At 42.0% G+C, this 15,408-nt stretch overlaps 1 protein-coding gene across 11 annotated transcripts in view; it reads left to right on the forward strand.

Moving 5' to 3' along the window:
* The window catches only part of LOC133207734 (BEN domain-containing protein 5), a 965,731-nt gene that overhangs the window by 578,546 nt on the left and 371,777 nt on the right, over positions 1-15,408 (forward strand). Inside the window, exon 1 of one of the 11 annotated variants that reach the window (XM_061344854.1) lies at positions 3,443-3,926. The exons of 9 other annotated variants lie outside the window; for them this stretch is intronic. In XM_061344854.1, the coding sequence (XP_061200838.1) occupies positions 3,710-3,926 (217 nt within the window). In that variant the 5' untranslated portion in view covers positions 3,443-3,709. Of the gene's footprint in view, positions 1-3,442; positions 3,927-15,408 lie in introns of those variants that run through there. One more of the 11 variants, XM_061344855.1, reaches the window with a different exon arrangement.

Consider the following 15,408-nt stretch of genomic DNA (forward strand, 5'->3'; position numbering starts at 1 on the left):
GTATTAGTGGTACTATTAGCTTTCTGTTTGGTATCTTTAAGTGAAAATACAGAGTGCACATCAAACCAGCGGGCATCAGCTTTGGCTTTAACACTTTTTTTTACTTTTCAAGAAAAATAACAGCAGCAAAACATAAGTAGTGTTCCAAGAACAGCCACTCGGGAGTCCCACGAGGGCTGGGACTGTGCTTTGTGGTTCCCTGACTCTTGGAGTACACTTTTACTTTTTCATCTGAGGCTTCATTTGTATTTGGAAGGTATGACAATCTACTTCTCAGCAGGGTTGTGTTGTTTCTAAAAGGCTGTACTTGCTAGAGGATTTAAATCTGGTGAGGATCCAATAATTCCCTTAACAATGAGTTTTAAAATCTACACCTTTAAAATAGCTCTATATCTTTAAACCTCAAGCTAACCTGAGTGTTAAAAACAGCTGGCTAACCTTTAGTAGAAATGGGAAAGGTCCAAACGAAAGGAGTGACAACATTTGTTTCATTCTGTGCTTAAATGGATCCTTTCCTCAGCTTCACAGCTAACCAGTGCAGATTATTTATAGGTTATAAAGATAGAAATTAACACCATTCCTTGTAGGCAGAAGAAATATGTATGGATCATTATTTATACTTTAGCATTATACTGCCTTCTGGCTCAACCTGTGTGCTAGGGACCAAGTGTAAACATGCATTTATCATCCTGACCCTTAATCTGTTCCCAAAAATGTCCTTCAGTGGGGAGCTGTGAAACAGCCTTTCTAAAGGATTTGAGACCTTCTTTTTTGCTGATGATACAAAGATCTTTACAGCCCTTGCTGTAATTGAACCTTCAAATGTAAAATGATGCAAATTCCAGTTTAGAGCATTCCTTTTCCAAGAAAAATATAAAACCAAGAACCCAAATACACAAAAAAGCCCCCCAAATTATGACACTTCACATGAAGTCTTTCAGTTTTCTTTTATTTGGGCAAATTACTCAGGGCTTTTTGATACCTGAAGAGATCTTTCCCCTTCTATGTCAATGTAATTTTTGAGTCCTTAGCTCCTCTTTGTTTCCCCTGTTATTTCCAGTTTCTCCATTTTTCTGTGTTCCTTTCCCTAGACAGCAGTCATAGATGCTGCTAACAGAAGTCAGCTGCAGAGGAAATACAATCCTGGTAAGAGTCAGTGTACCGAATCCCTCACTAGCCACTGAACTTAATGGGACAAAATTGTCCTTCACGTAACTTTAACAGTGTCCATGGAGTAATTCCAGCTATCAGTCTGCCCTGTTCTGTTTCTGTAGCCCCCTTTACCTCCATTGTAACATGAGGTAGGGAGACAGGAGCGCTACAGCAGCTGTTACTGTTTGATCAGCTACACAATCTTTGCTGGAATTTCCATTTCCCTTGCAGCCTAGCTACTAGGATACATTTGTCACCCATACTTTGTAGCAGACTTATATTTGCCTGTAATTACATACCAGTCTGGCAATACTTTATTCTTAACATAAAGTACTGCCATTTCAATCCCCAATCTTAAACTGAAGTATTTGCTAAACTCTGTAATTGCTAAAATAATAAAGCTGCCATTATTGTCTGGGATGTTTACAGCTTGTTACTGAAATACTTAAATTGGCTTAACTATACCTGTATGTACTCCTTATGTTTCCATGGGTTGCTCAAGAGACAGACAGATGTCTGGTGGGCATAACTGTAAGTTTCTGATACTTCACAGCATGACCGAGGTTGGAAGGGACCTCGGGAGATTACCTTGTCCAGTCCCCTGCTCAAGCAGGGCCACCGGGAGCAGGCTGCCCAGGACCATGTCCAGATGGCTTTTGGTTTTGAGTTGGCTTTGAGTTTCCAAGGATAGAAACTCCACAAGCTCTCTGGGCAACCTGCGCCAGTGCTCAGTCAAAACTTTACTTCAGGTTCTGCAGCCTGTGATCTGTTCTCATGTACCAGGAGGTCTATAAAAGATAACTAGGAAAAAAAGTTCAGTGTGGTTAAACTCAGTGTAATGGGTACAGATGGTACTGCGAACACTTAGGGATATGTAAAGCAGAAAAGATAATATATTTTGGTTTCTTTCTGTGTTGGTCTTTTGCAAACAAAAACAAACACTGGTGATGGCCATCGCTCTTGCTGTTTGTTACTCATTCTACAATGTTTTCCTTTGCCTTTAAATAGTTCACCATGTATTATTGTTCTGTTCCTAAGACTGCCTGGGTAAAACAGACCTCAGCACTAGAAACATGAATAAGTTTGCTGTGAACCATAAGCAGTGTTGCCACACTATTCTTTTTTCATACAGGAAGCTCAAAATATTCATACTCAGCATGTGTCTCCAAAAGCTTGGGAATTTGTGCTAAAAATGGCATGGTCTCTAACCCTACTTCTTACACACCTGCACAGAATCTCTCAACACTTCGTGCTGGTTGAGGGAGGGAGGGGAAGCTTCATGTTCTTCCGGCAGTCGCCACTGGACATATCATTGAGTACAGCTGGTACTGCATTGCCCTTAAGACCTTTTGCTAAAACCAGATGTTCAGATTCTGTTGGTACTTGGCAGATGAGTGCAGGGTTGTGTGTTGTTTGGCCATGAAGGCAAGGTCTCCTCTCCTCACGTGGACACTCACAGATCCCTCCAACCCTTTCCCTCCATAGAATGGTTCAGGTTGGAAGGGACCTTCAAAGCTCATCTAGTCCAACTCCCCTGCAACAAACAGGGACATCTTCAACTAGATCAGGTTGCCCAGAACCACATCAAGACTGACCCTGAATGTCTTCAGGGATGGCACATCCACCCTGTCTCTGGGCAACTGCTTTCAGTATTTTACCACCCCCATTGTAAAGAATTTCTTCCTCACATCCAGCCTGAACCTCCCTCTTGTAGTTCAGAACCATCATTCCTCATTCTACTGTAACAGGCCCTGCTAAAAAGTCTCTCCCCATCTTTCTTATAGGCCCTTCTTAAGTACTGAAAAGCCTCAATAAGATCTCCCCAGTCTTCCTTCTCTAGGCTTAACAACCCAAACTCTCCCAGCTGTTCCTCATGAGAGGTGCTTCAGCTTTCTGATTACTCTAGCACTGGTGAGGCTTGAGCAGATCTCCCTGTGGTGCATCACTTCCACAGACCCAGGAGAAGGCCTGTTTCTGTGGAACAGGCATGAGGAATTTTTAACTTGAAGAGCTTCATGGGACCTTTCCTGGGGATGAGATTGAGCACTAGGGACCAGAGAGTATGTACCTCTGTCAGGATCTGTTCGCCCGCCCGGCCCAGCCATGCCATGGCCAGGACGGAGGGGTGGGAGCCGTTGCTCCGATACAGGTGCCTGGCCGTACCCCAACAGCCCCTCGGCCACCACACCGACGCCCTCCACAGCGGACACGGGGCAGGACTGGGCCTGCCGGGCAACGAGCCCGAACCCCGCGGAGGGGCCACCGGAAGGGGTGTTTCCGTCTGGGCCCCGGGCGGGCCGGGGCCGGGTCTCCGGGCGGGCGCTGCTCCTCCCGCGGCCCTTCGCCGCCGCCCGGCCCCGGCCCGCCCCCCGCGGCATCCCGGCTCGCGTCGCTCCGCGTTGGATTGCTCGTGCCTGCCCGGAGCCGCCGGCTGCCCGTGTGTCGGCGCGGCCAGGCGAGCTCAGCCGAGCGCAGAGGCGGATTTTGAGGAACAATACCAGCTTGGGGAGCGCGGGACCGGCGCGGCCGCCCCGCCCGCCCGTCCGCCCGCCGCACCATGTACGCCTTTGTGCGGTTCCTGGAGGACAACGTCTGCTACGCGCTGCCCGTCTCCTGCGTGCAGGACTTCAGCCCCACGTCCCAGCTCGACTTCGACAACCAGAAGGTCTACACGGTGTACCGCAACCCCGAGGAGGCGGAGGAGGACGACGAGAGCCCCGCAGAGTGGGGTGACCGCCTACTGCTCCACAAGGCCCAGATCCTGGCGCTGGCAGGTGAGGGCGGGCCGGGCCAACGGGGAAGGAAGGGGTGTGGGGGGGGCCGGGCCTGGGGAAGCCCCAAATGCCGACCCCCACCCAGCTGAGGTGGGGGAGCGAGGGAGGGACAACGGGGGAGGGGAGCGGGCGGCATCGCGCCGACACATGCTCAGAGCCCGGGCGGCACATGGCGGGCGGGGGCCGCGGAGGGGCGGGAGATGGGGGGGGGGGGGGCGGGGGGGGCCCCTCAGGGCCCAGGCCCGAGAAGGGGTCGTGGTGTGTTGGAGAGGGAGGCAACGCCGTGTGGGCTCTGAGGCGTGGTGTTGGTCTGGAGCGGTTTCTGAAATAGCCCGTGTTGTGCCCATCGCTGCGCAGCGGTGGGGTGAAATCACAAAACTTCAAAGGAGAAAAAAAAAAAGTTAAGGTTTTCATAGGCGGTGTATTTATAGTGCATGGAGTCATTTATGTACCTCTGCAGCTTGGCAGCGTGTTGCCAAATTAGAGAGGTACTGGTTTATATCCGCTTTGTTAGTTTAAGTGACTTCACAAATTGGAAGGCAGCAGTGGAACCAGACCTTCAGATACTACGCTTGTTAAGCTTGGGTTTGATACATTTGGTTTGTTTCGTGTTTAACTTAGGAATGCCACCGTAGCTAAGAGGACCTATTAAAGTGTAGATTAAGAAATAAACCTGTATTTTGTCCATTTAACAGTCCTTAGAGTTCAGATAGTCCTTCTGCTTTGTGTGTCCCCAGATCATGACTCTTTGGCAGCATGAAGACTTTCTGTAGTTTCCTTCCAGCCACAGAAACACGCTGCCATAAGCAGAGTTGATGTAGAAAAGAAGTTTGATGTTGTTTGTAGCAAATTACTGGCTAGCACAGACTTGCCCTAAAAGATGGCAATGACCATTTGACAAGTCAGTCCGTGTAGCAAAGAGGACATTGGCTAAATACTCAGTTGTGTCTGTTTCCCCAAATATGGGATGGGCTTAAAAAACTCTGCCCCTAGTATTGAGTTTGGAGAAGGCAACACTTGAGTTCTGCTCTCTAAACAGAGTAACTTTGTGTTAGTCACATAAAACTAGTATTAGTTTAACTTTAGTTTTGAGAACAAAAGTCCTTAAACCAGCTCAGCCTGGTGGTGGTCCAGTTGGTCCCTGAGTCAGACAGTGACTTTTACCATTATCCTGTTCCTAGTTGTGGCCATAAATGAATGCCTGGAAAGAACAAGAAACAGGCAAATGTGTATCATTTCCCAGTAAAGCGTTACTGATTTCTGAATATTTACCACTCCAGGTGTGGAGGAGTACTAATAAGATAGCCTAGCAGAGAAGGGAATTCTCTTGCTTAGTTTTTGTTGTCCTGTGCCAGCCTGTGTTTTGTCTACCCCGTTTATAGCAGGGACATATGGGGTTATGAAGCATTTCTTGCAAGTTACCTATCACATCCATGGAAGACTGCAGTCAACATTCAGGGTTTGCTTGGCCTCTTCTCAACGGCATTCATCCCAGTTGAACTTCACCTCCTCTTTCTCACTTGGGAACTGCAGCAGCAATATTCTCTCTGTTCATGTACCTCTCAGCATAACTTAAGAGTTACATTTCAGAGAAATATTCAAGAACAGGTAATTTGCTCACATGCTGAGCCTACCAGGTTGCCTCAGTTTTCCAGCTGAAAGTGTGTCTACTTTGTCAGTTCCCTTGTTGCAGAAAGAGGCTGTTTGTACCCAAGAGAAGTGCTCTTCTGTACAGTTTCTCTTTGTTTCCTCTCTCTTGAACCAGAACAAGCCCATATATGCTGTTTCCTCCAGAGAACAAGACTTGTTACCTGTGTTAGTGACTTGCACTAATTGCTCCCCAGGGATTTTAATTTCTAAAGGAAATTCTCCTGCTGAGCCAGGAACACAGGGAAACATACAGCTATCTCTATTACATCTGTCACATCTCAATGTATCTGGCTAGATCTGTAATCTGCATGCTTCTAAAACTTCTCACCTGAACACCAAATGAATCCTTACTTCTGTGCTTGTTTTCAGCCTGCACCATATAAAACTACCATAGCTGAATTACACAGTCTGTTGTATACAAAGGGTTACTTCCTTTTAAAGTTGTCACTTTCTTCCCAAAGTTTTCATGTTGGTGTTTGTTTTTATTATGGTTAAAACCATGTGAGAAAAGTTGATCTTACATGAAGACATCTTAGCACAGTTTTCAGTTTATAATGACCAACTTGTGTTATTACAGATCATGACAACTTTTCATGGCAAACATTACAAGTCTGATATTATGCAAACTGCTTATTCAGTTAAAAAAGTAATTTTACAAGTCTGCAATAATATTTCACATACTAGTATAGAACTTTGCATTCTAAAGGATTCCAGCCTGCCTTATTAAGGTAAATAGTGTTTATAAAGTTGCTTTTATATGTAAAATATACCTAGTTGATTTTGAATTTATTGGAAGGAATCCTTACCTGCACAAATTAGCACATCAGTGACTTCAAGGATTTACTGCTTTGGTCCAAGGTTTCCTCGTTATGAACAGGATCAAAGTCATGGTACAGTTATTAAATTAAGCAAACAACAAAAGAGAGTAAAAGGGGGAAGTGTAATTATTTTTTTCAAGCCTGAACAGTATCCTGTTACGGTTTGAGTTGTGACCAGTTTTCTTACACTGACTTAACAAGGGTGCTCAAATAAGCAAAGTTATGCATATATATATATATATACATAAATATGTATAAATATATATAAATGATTAAACACTTCCAATGGAGTGGGGGTTAACTGCAGTCTGAGAGATAGGTCTATTTGGTTTTCCTTTCTGGTGACCTAAAAAGAAGGAGTAGAGGAGGAACAGAGGTACAAGACCTTTATTAGAGTCACAATTTTTTTCTTTTAAAGAGGGATTTCCTTTCCTCTGTTTAAGGAAATTCAGTCACTTTTCAAACTTTTACCCTTGTAAAGTAAGAGTTCTCACAGGGGTAAGTACATGTTTATGCCCGTAGTATAAAGTTTTATTGGAGCATTGGTTGTGTAAAGAGTTCATGAAACAATTGGCAATTGTCCTTGTTTGAGAGTCTAGAAGCAATTCTTTGCTCCTTTGTGGTGAGGGTAGATAGTTGTAAGCCTGTACACCTGTGAGGATTATTATAGTGGCTGCTGTAAAGGTATCACAAACAGAACAAAAGGAAGTGTGGTGAGCCTGCTCAGATCAGAGCATTAAGTAACTGTGATAGAATTGAGAAATACTGTCTTCTCTGAAAAACTGCAGTAAGTTGTAGTACGTAGTAGTGTTACAGCAGAGTGATAGATGAACTTGGAGTGGCTGTACACCTTTCCTATGTCTATGCATGGTTGGGAACTGCTGCTGGTGGTGGTGGTGGTATGTGTCAGTCTGGGAGCCTTCAGCTTTTTCAAGTTAGCCAAAGACCAGAAAGGCTGACCCTCAACTAAGACAGCTTCTAGACCTTTGAGCCATAGAAAGCATATTAAAATGAATGGTTTGTGCCATAACAAGTTAAGCATTTGTTTAACAGGCAACTGATGTTATGTAGTAATAAAGGAATTATTTTATTTACCTCTTGCATGGAAAAGGTAGCTCAGTAGACTAGAATTTCCCTATATAGCTGTTTTTGTTAACAGCTTTGTTAACCAGGTTGCATGTTAACTGGTCTGTCTTGCTGAGAATACAGAAATAAGAAGCAGCTTTTCAAGAAGAGTCTGAGTCTGCCTTTCTGATCACCCGCACCCTTCTTCTTTTCTGTCCTCTCCTCAAATGCTGAAACACTGTTTTCCTGATCCCTCTCTTGAAATGTGTACCCCTTTCAACTTTTTCACACTTGTCCAATATAGTCACTAGCAGAATTTTGTGTACAGGAGTTAGCGTGGTTCTTAGATGATCTTGTTAGAGCCTTTTTTTGTTTTGGAAAAGTGCTGAGCATTTGGTGGAATTAACTCAGGTTCAGGGACTTTTTAAAGTTCACTCCTTTGGGCTAGCTGTATTAAGGTAATAGGGACAATCTTCTAATTGGAGGCATTATTTACTGACTACAGTAAATAATTGCTTTCTTTAGCTGCTGCCCTTAACATTTACCACCCACACAATCATAACAGACATATCCCCATCACATTTTCACAGTAATTCCCCAGCTGCCACTGCAGATGTGTTAAAACCTGTGTGCATCTGATTTCTTTCTTGTCCCTTTATAAAATGTTATGGTCCACTTCTTACTAAAATAGGTAAAGTGCTTTTTAAAATCTTTAAAAGCCTGTGCAGCTCATGGCAAAGTATTTTGCTGTGTAGTTCAGAAAAATGTAAAACTTCTCGGAACACCTTTAAATGATTTTAGGACTTGAAGTTTGAGTAAGGTTGAGGGTGGATACACACTAAGAACTTGAAGCAGGCTTCTTCCGGATGGGTAGCTAATGGAAGTCAAGTGCTGGAAATGGTGAAAATTTACAAGATGAGATCTTTATTATTTTGTACACCAAATTTAGGTCAAGGAGTGATCTTGATGTGTAACTAACAGCACTTTTATTGCTGTTTCTATAGCCTTGTGCTTACATGTGTGGGTTTTTTTTCTTCCTTGTGCTTTTCAGACAGCTTGGGGACTTGGGAGTACGTAGAGCAGTTCATAGCTGTGGTCATGTGTACTTGTGCTCCATCCTGTGTTCATGCATAGTCCACATGTCATGCTTCCTTTCCCAGGGCAGTCTGTAGACTGTTGTGGTAGGGACAGCATTTGCTAACTGTTCCTAGAAAGCGCTAGGTCTGTCCCCTATCATGGTCTGCAACTCATATGGTGCATGAGAGGGGCCTGGGGAGAAATGGCACCAGGATAACTATCAGAACGCCTGCATCTGCTTCTTGGGTGATCCCAAGTATTGCCCTGAGTAAAGAAGTGCCATGAGGAGGCCGTATGAAACCTTCCAGTAGTGGCAGTGGTTCCTTACAGACCTTTTGATTTTTCCTGGGATAGTGCTGGAGTACCGATGGATGAGCTTGTATGTCACTGCCCTTGAGCAGCAAGCCCAACTCTTCCTGACTGTGCTGTCTGCTACTACCAGTGCATTGGGTCTTGCCATGTAAATGGCCCCCTGCAGTCACTGTGAGAGAAACCAGGCAGCAGGTTAGGCAGGGCTGAAGTAACCTGTTTGAACTATTTTTGGGGGGTTTGGTTTTTTGTTAACTTTCTACCGTGATATTTGAGGTGCATGGCAGTCATGCCATGCTATTGCTGTGTTACCTTTTCAGCAGGGGAGAGATGAGGCTCTGTGCAGAGGTTCACCACATCGTTTTGTGTAACAGAGTAACTACATTGGACTCTTAAATATAGTCCTGAATACAAGTGTGTCAGTATTCATAATGAATATTTACAGCTGAATTCCACTCATTTTGTGTTTGATCCATTTCTGTATTATTTTTAACTCTTCTCAGGTGAAGAGTCATGAGATTTATTTTTTTTCCCCTTCTAAATTCTACTGTAGGAGCATATCTAAGATATGAAGGGCTTAATACAAAGGCACAACTTTTTGAGTTTTTCTGTGTCACTTATGTTTGCTCAGCATTGAACTCTTAGTATAGTTCATTCATTCGAAACTTAAACGGCAGCAGTGAAAAACTTCTGGGAACTTTTAAAACTGAAGCTTTTAAGTAGTGGCAGGCAGTAACCCTTATGATAGTGGTGATGGTTATAATGTCATCAACAGCGTAAAGTGCCAGTAGAAAGAAATTAAAAAGCTGAGATTAATCTGTGCAAAAATTGTATTTAGTTACATTTTCCAGTATCACTTTGCTTATTCTGGAAATAAATGCGGGGGGGAGGGAAGTCCTTTATGTCCTCAAATGACCTGCTTGTTCCTCAGTCACACGCGCATTTTGCTTCACCCTATATAGTCACAATTAATTTATGTCTGATAAAAAGACATAGCGGTGACTTATACTATTGTTATTTCTCTTGGTCTTAGTACGTATGTGGCACAACATAGCACCAGTTACACTTGTAAATGTGTAGGCTTAAGTCTGAGATACAGTGGAAATATGAATTTCAGGATTTTAATAAAATTGACTTCAAAGATAGTACATTTATGGTAGCTATGGTAACTAACAGTAATTAAAATATGCTAAGATTTGCAGGGGAGTGAAAAGGGAAAAAAAAGCTAGTTAATGGTTTTGTTTTCATAATTTAACAGTAAAATGTTTGTTCCCAGTGGATTGCCTAAGTGCCAGTCAATTAGTTGCTATTTTTAAAGAAACCCTTTAAAAATAGTAGAGACTTGACCGCATTGTAATTTTTGTATGGAAACTAAAGAATGCATGAATCTGCTCGCTATTTCCATAGAAAGCTCATTCCTTGGGCAGAGAGAGTTGCGGAGGCTTCCTGAAGTCTTCTCTGTAGCCTGCTGCTTTATCTGGTGAATAGCTGCTAGCAACATCTCCGTGTCTTTGTGGCCTGTGTGATCATGAAATCACAGTTTGGTCCTAATAAAATTTTACAGTATGGTGCAGACTGACTGGTCAGGGCAGCCAGATTGCCAAATTTTAGCTATCATTGAGATTGATGATGCCTTTAATTGAACTTTTGAACTGTTAAAAGAAGGACATAGCTTTTATTATAGTTTTTTTGTAAAATATTTTATCACATTAAAACTTTAGAGAAGAAAATACCATAGTTCAGTTTCATATGTAGGCACAGAGCAAAACTTTAAAGGATAGCATTTTAACATCCTATTTGTTTTCAGGGGTTCTTCTTTTTAATTTAACAGTAATACTGTATTACTGTACTTGCTTCAGAAAGGATTAAGAGACCTGTCCCATAATAGCTGTAATCCTTTGTGTTCGATGTGTTCAAAGTGTTGTACAAATATTAACAAATCTGCACAACTCTTCGGTGGGGTAGATGGGGACAGGAAGATGGGAAGGTTGAGTTATTCAAGGTCAGTATTTAGGTAAATATTGGGTCCAGGATTAAAGCTATTCTCAGTCTTGTAAAGAGCGTGATTTCCTATTTCTCAGTGTAATGTCTTTTCTGAACTTAGTTGTCCAGCTCCATTGGCTTCTACTGCACCCAAGTACTAATACGACTAAAAGTTAAATGGAAGGGAGACTTGTGCTGACAAAGAATAAAAGAATAATGATTATTTGTAGCTGTGTTAGTTTCAACCCATGCTTCTTTTGGTTATTGTTTTTGAAGACACTCTGTATTAACTTTTGAATTAGATGCCACAATAATAATGGAAATTAAGAAGGAAATTATATTTAAGTTTCTCACGCAGTGCAGGTGTGACATCTGCTGACATGCAGTAAATCTGAATAATGTGCTGATAATGTGCAGATAAATGAGGAGAGTGTTAGAAAATGTATGAATGTCCAGTATTGAACTGGACAGCTCTGTTCTTCACTAAAGGAAAAAGCGTGCATTGAGGCCTCAACATTTGTTGCTTCAGTCGCTGGCATGTGTTTTTTGAGAGAGCAGCAGCAGGTCCATGCTCTGTGAATCTACTCGTATTACTGAATTGAATATTAATGAGGGAGAGCAAGTCTTGATGTAGGGCTTCAGACAGAATTTAAGAGGTTGAAGTTTATATAATCTGTCCTCTGCTTTTGGAGGAGTTTGACTCCTTACTCCTCTTCTTTCGTGCCTTTGTAAACTGAACAGGTATGGCTTTCTCTCCATCATCAGTGAGCAGTCTTGATTTAAGCTTCTGGCACATCATCCTTCTTACCCATCATCTCTAAACCTGTCAGGCGGTAGTTTAAGGCCTTTCTATCTTGCCTTTTCCCGATTTGATTAAGAATTATTTTCACTCTGTTTCCTGTTCTTTACACTTAATTGAAATTCACTTCACAAGATTTAAGAGCCCTTTTGGCCAGTTCCTCAAGAGCGTGTCTTCACCTTCAGGTGCTTATTGGCCCTGCCTGTCACAGCGTTACTTGATACGTTGTTCTTCCCTGACTAATTTGCTCACTCTTCTTTGTGCTCTGAAGACATTCTTCTTGTCACTTGCTTCTGTGTTTTGTTGTTTTCTGTCTTTTGGGAAGTGCTTTAGGATTATTTAGTTTTTGAATTTCTGGGAGTGGTGCTAGCCCAGGTGACAATTTTATATTTTTACTCCTAACTTTTTCTCACTTAAATTTGTTGTGAGCTTCCTTTTTTTTATATCCTTAGCAGAAATCTTTTTCTGCTTAGGGTGGCCCAACATTTTTGTCCATTTCTCTTGATTTTAGAGCTTTTCTTTCATCCCCAACCCAAAGGCTTGCTGTCCTTTATACTTCATCTGCTTTGTTGCTTACACTCAGCTTTGCCTTTTTGTCCAGCTAAATATACTTCATGTCACTGTGCTCTATGTTTATTTCCTCTTTTTTCCCCTCTCCTTCCAGCAAAGCTGCTCTCTAGTCTGGGAAAAAAATGCAACACAGTAAATTATACTATCTAAATCTTGAACTGACTGTGCCAGCACCTGCTGACCCCTCTATTGCACACCCGCTACTCCTTTCAGCTGCACCAAGTCTGGCAGCACCTGTCCTCTTCAAAGAGCATTTGCATTTCTACTGCTGTCCCTTGCCCTGTGTTATCTGTCACTGTCACTCTGAGTTTCTTCTTTGGTAGAGGTCCCAAACTCGGTGTACTCCCAGCTCAGAGATGTTTTATGAGACAACTTTTTCTTCCTCTGTATAGTGAATATCTGCACAGTCATTAAGTTTTCTGAAATCTGTTCTTCCTGTTGAAGTGCTTCTTTAATGTTTGCATTAAATCAGCTAAGAAAGTAAATTATATTTTTTTTTCCAGTTTCAAATAATCTACGTGGCTTTTTTTCTTTTTTTCATTATCATGCTGTTTTCCTTCCAAGTCACAGCAATATTGATTATTCTTTATTTGTGTCTAAGTGGCACTTAGGAATCCATGCCCTATTGTGCTTGGTATGTGCATTCGCTTTAAAGCACCAAGTATGCTTTTGGTTGTGGGTTTTTTGCTTTGGTTATTACAGTTCATAAAGTAAAAGACACTTAACTACTGAGGTAGGTGATGTTATCTGCTGTGTAGAAACAACCTGGCTAAATTGGTAGCAGAGCAGTTCATTGCAGCAGTGTGTGGGAAATGTTGTACAGGTGTTGTCCATATGTGTTGGGCATATGCCTGGAAATGGGAAGGGTGATGGTGAATTTTTTCAGCTGTCAGTATATCATTTTTCACAAGGGGTGGAATTTTTTTTTAAAGGCTTAGGGGAAGGGCAAATTTTGCTCAAGGTTCTTTTGTTTTCTAAGTGTAAGATTTATAGCATTGCCAAGCCTCTTATTTGGACTGATCCCAGACCAACATCCAACGTCTCTCATCCATTTGGAGTGCAGAGTTCTTTTCCTCTATTTTTCCAGCTTTTACTCCAAAGGTGGAAACAAAACCCAAAACCTAACATTTGGATTGATTATTTTTTTTGGGGTGGGGGGAGGGGAAAGGATTAGTTTGTTCAGGCCTTCAAAATTAGAAAGTAAGGAATGTTTTAAGGAGGCTTCGAGATTTAAATGGGTTTACTTGACATCCCATGATATGGTTTTCAGTTTTAGAGCACTAACATATTTCTACTTGAATTTAACCAGCTCGCTTCCTGCCCTGTTAAAGTCACTTTGCCTCAGTTCCCTTCTGCTCTAGAGTTAAAGCTATTACCTTTTGGCCTGAATCTATCCATCCTGACACTGAAATGAAGGCCTGTCTGAAGAAAACATTCCAGGAACAGTTTATCCTTTGCTGGTTGATACAGATCCTCTAATGCAGGGTTGCTTTCTTGGCTTTCCTTTCTTTCAGCACTGCTGAGGCCAAATGTCTTCCCAGCCACTCTGAGATTTCTCAGCAGTTTGCTTTCTTCTGACTACCTAAAAGACTTTGGTAGGTGGCTGTACAGGGAGTGGTGCTGTCATGTGCACTTGCTTTTGAGCCCTGTGCTTCATTACCTTGTGGAGTTGACTGGCAATATCACTCCAAGTCTGACCTTTTCCTGGAGTTCAGTTATTCCAGCATGCTTTATTCTGTACATTGATTCACAGAGTACAGTGTTCTGTCTCTGGAATTATGGCTACTGTGCACAAAAGTAATTTTTCCTAATTTATATGGATCTTCCAGAATGTACCTTCGTAAAGTAAAGAAACAGTCAATACTTTTCATTTTAGTATCGTGCTTCTACCCTGTGTATTTTGTTCCAAGTACCTCATCGGTGTGTTAAGTGCCAGTTCTCACTGAACGGCTTATTCCGTATATAGAAAAAGCAATAGACACAACTTTATGACAATGAGATCATGGCCACCTCAGGGAAGGTATAATTTTTAACTTGTAGCAAGGTTGAAACCCGTCTGGGCAAAGGTCAAGTCAGTACAAAATGAGGCTGTGAGCTACAATGTTTCTAGGGCTGACTTTCTCTCTCTTAGCACATTTTGTATCTTTAGGCACTGGACTGCAGCTTATCCAGTTGTTGGTTCATATCCTGGCTTTCTTCCAGATCAAAATCGTGCAGGTTTTGCTTTTTCCTGGATTATTCCTTTGTGCCTGTCTTTTGTAGGCTGGCACAATAACAGAGTCCTAAGAACATGCTCTAAATGCATGTTCATGCCTTTCGTGCCCCTCCCCCTGGTATCTTCTCTCTCCCTCCCCCCCTTCCCAAATTCCATTAATATTTACAGAACAAGAGCTAGTACTCCATCATTAGCCTCAAATTCAGAATGAGATTTTTCTGGCTCTGTCTGCAGCTGATGCAGAAGATAACAGAGGTTAGAAATGCCCTTAAAAAAAAATAAAAAGGAAAAACAAAAGGCCTTTTCATATCCAGCACACTGGACAAATTGTGTTAGGTATAAGTAGGCCTATGAAGACCAGAGCACATGTAAGAAAATATTGTATGTATTGTTGAAGGCAGAGGAACATGAAATTATTGTTCATTGACTAAATTGAGCATGTGCATTTGACTACTGAGCTGTTACTTATATAAACTCATTTTCACCAGTGTTCCTTCAAATTTTGTGTGGGGAGAAAATAGCTCCTTCCTTAAACTTACTGGTTCATTTACAGAAAGTCAAATGAAGAGAGTTGCCAAACATGAAAGAGAACCACATTGATAATTGCACACCACTAATGTACAAACTAAGCCTCTCTCAGGAGGTGCACAAGCAAACTTTTACCTTCTGTCCACTACTGAAGCTTTGCAAACATAAATTTCATAGGTAAAATAAGAAATTGGGAGAGTAGTGGAAAGAAGGAAGAATTCTAACGATTTGCATTGGGTTTTTTTTTACCCCAAACTAAGCATTTTTTTTCATTTCTGTTGTTCAGTGCACAAAATGGGTTCTTAACCATTAACTTTTATAAATTGACTTTAAAAGCCAACATCAAAATACAAAAATTTCTGTTCTTCCAAATTGTTTTAATTTTAATGTTGCTTTATTTGTCAGAGGGAATTTGCTGACTTCCACTCTAGTCTGCACATGCTCTATGACCGCTTTCCCTAAGTGTTT

The sequence above is a fragment of the Neopsephotus bourkii genome, unplaced genomic scaffold, assembly GCF_033783945.1.
Source record: "Neopsephotus bourkii isolate Nb327-2 ecotype Australia unplaced genomic scaffold, CSIRO-AGI_Nbou_v1 NB_234, whole genome shotgun sequence".
NCBI classification, from domain to species: Eukaryota; Metazoa; Chordata; class Aves; order Psittaciformes; family Psittacidae; genus Neopsephotus; species Neopsephotus bourkii.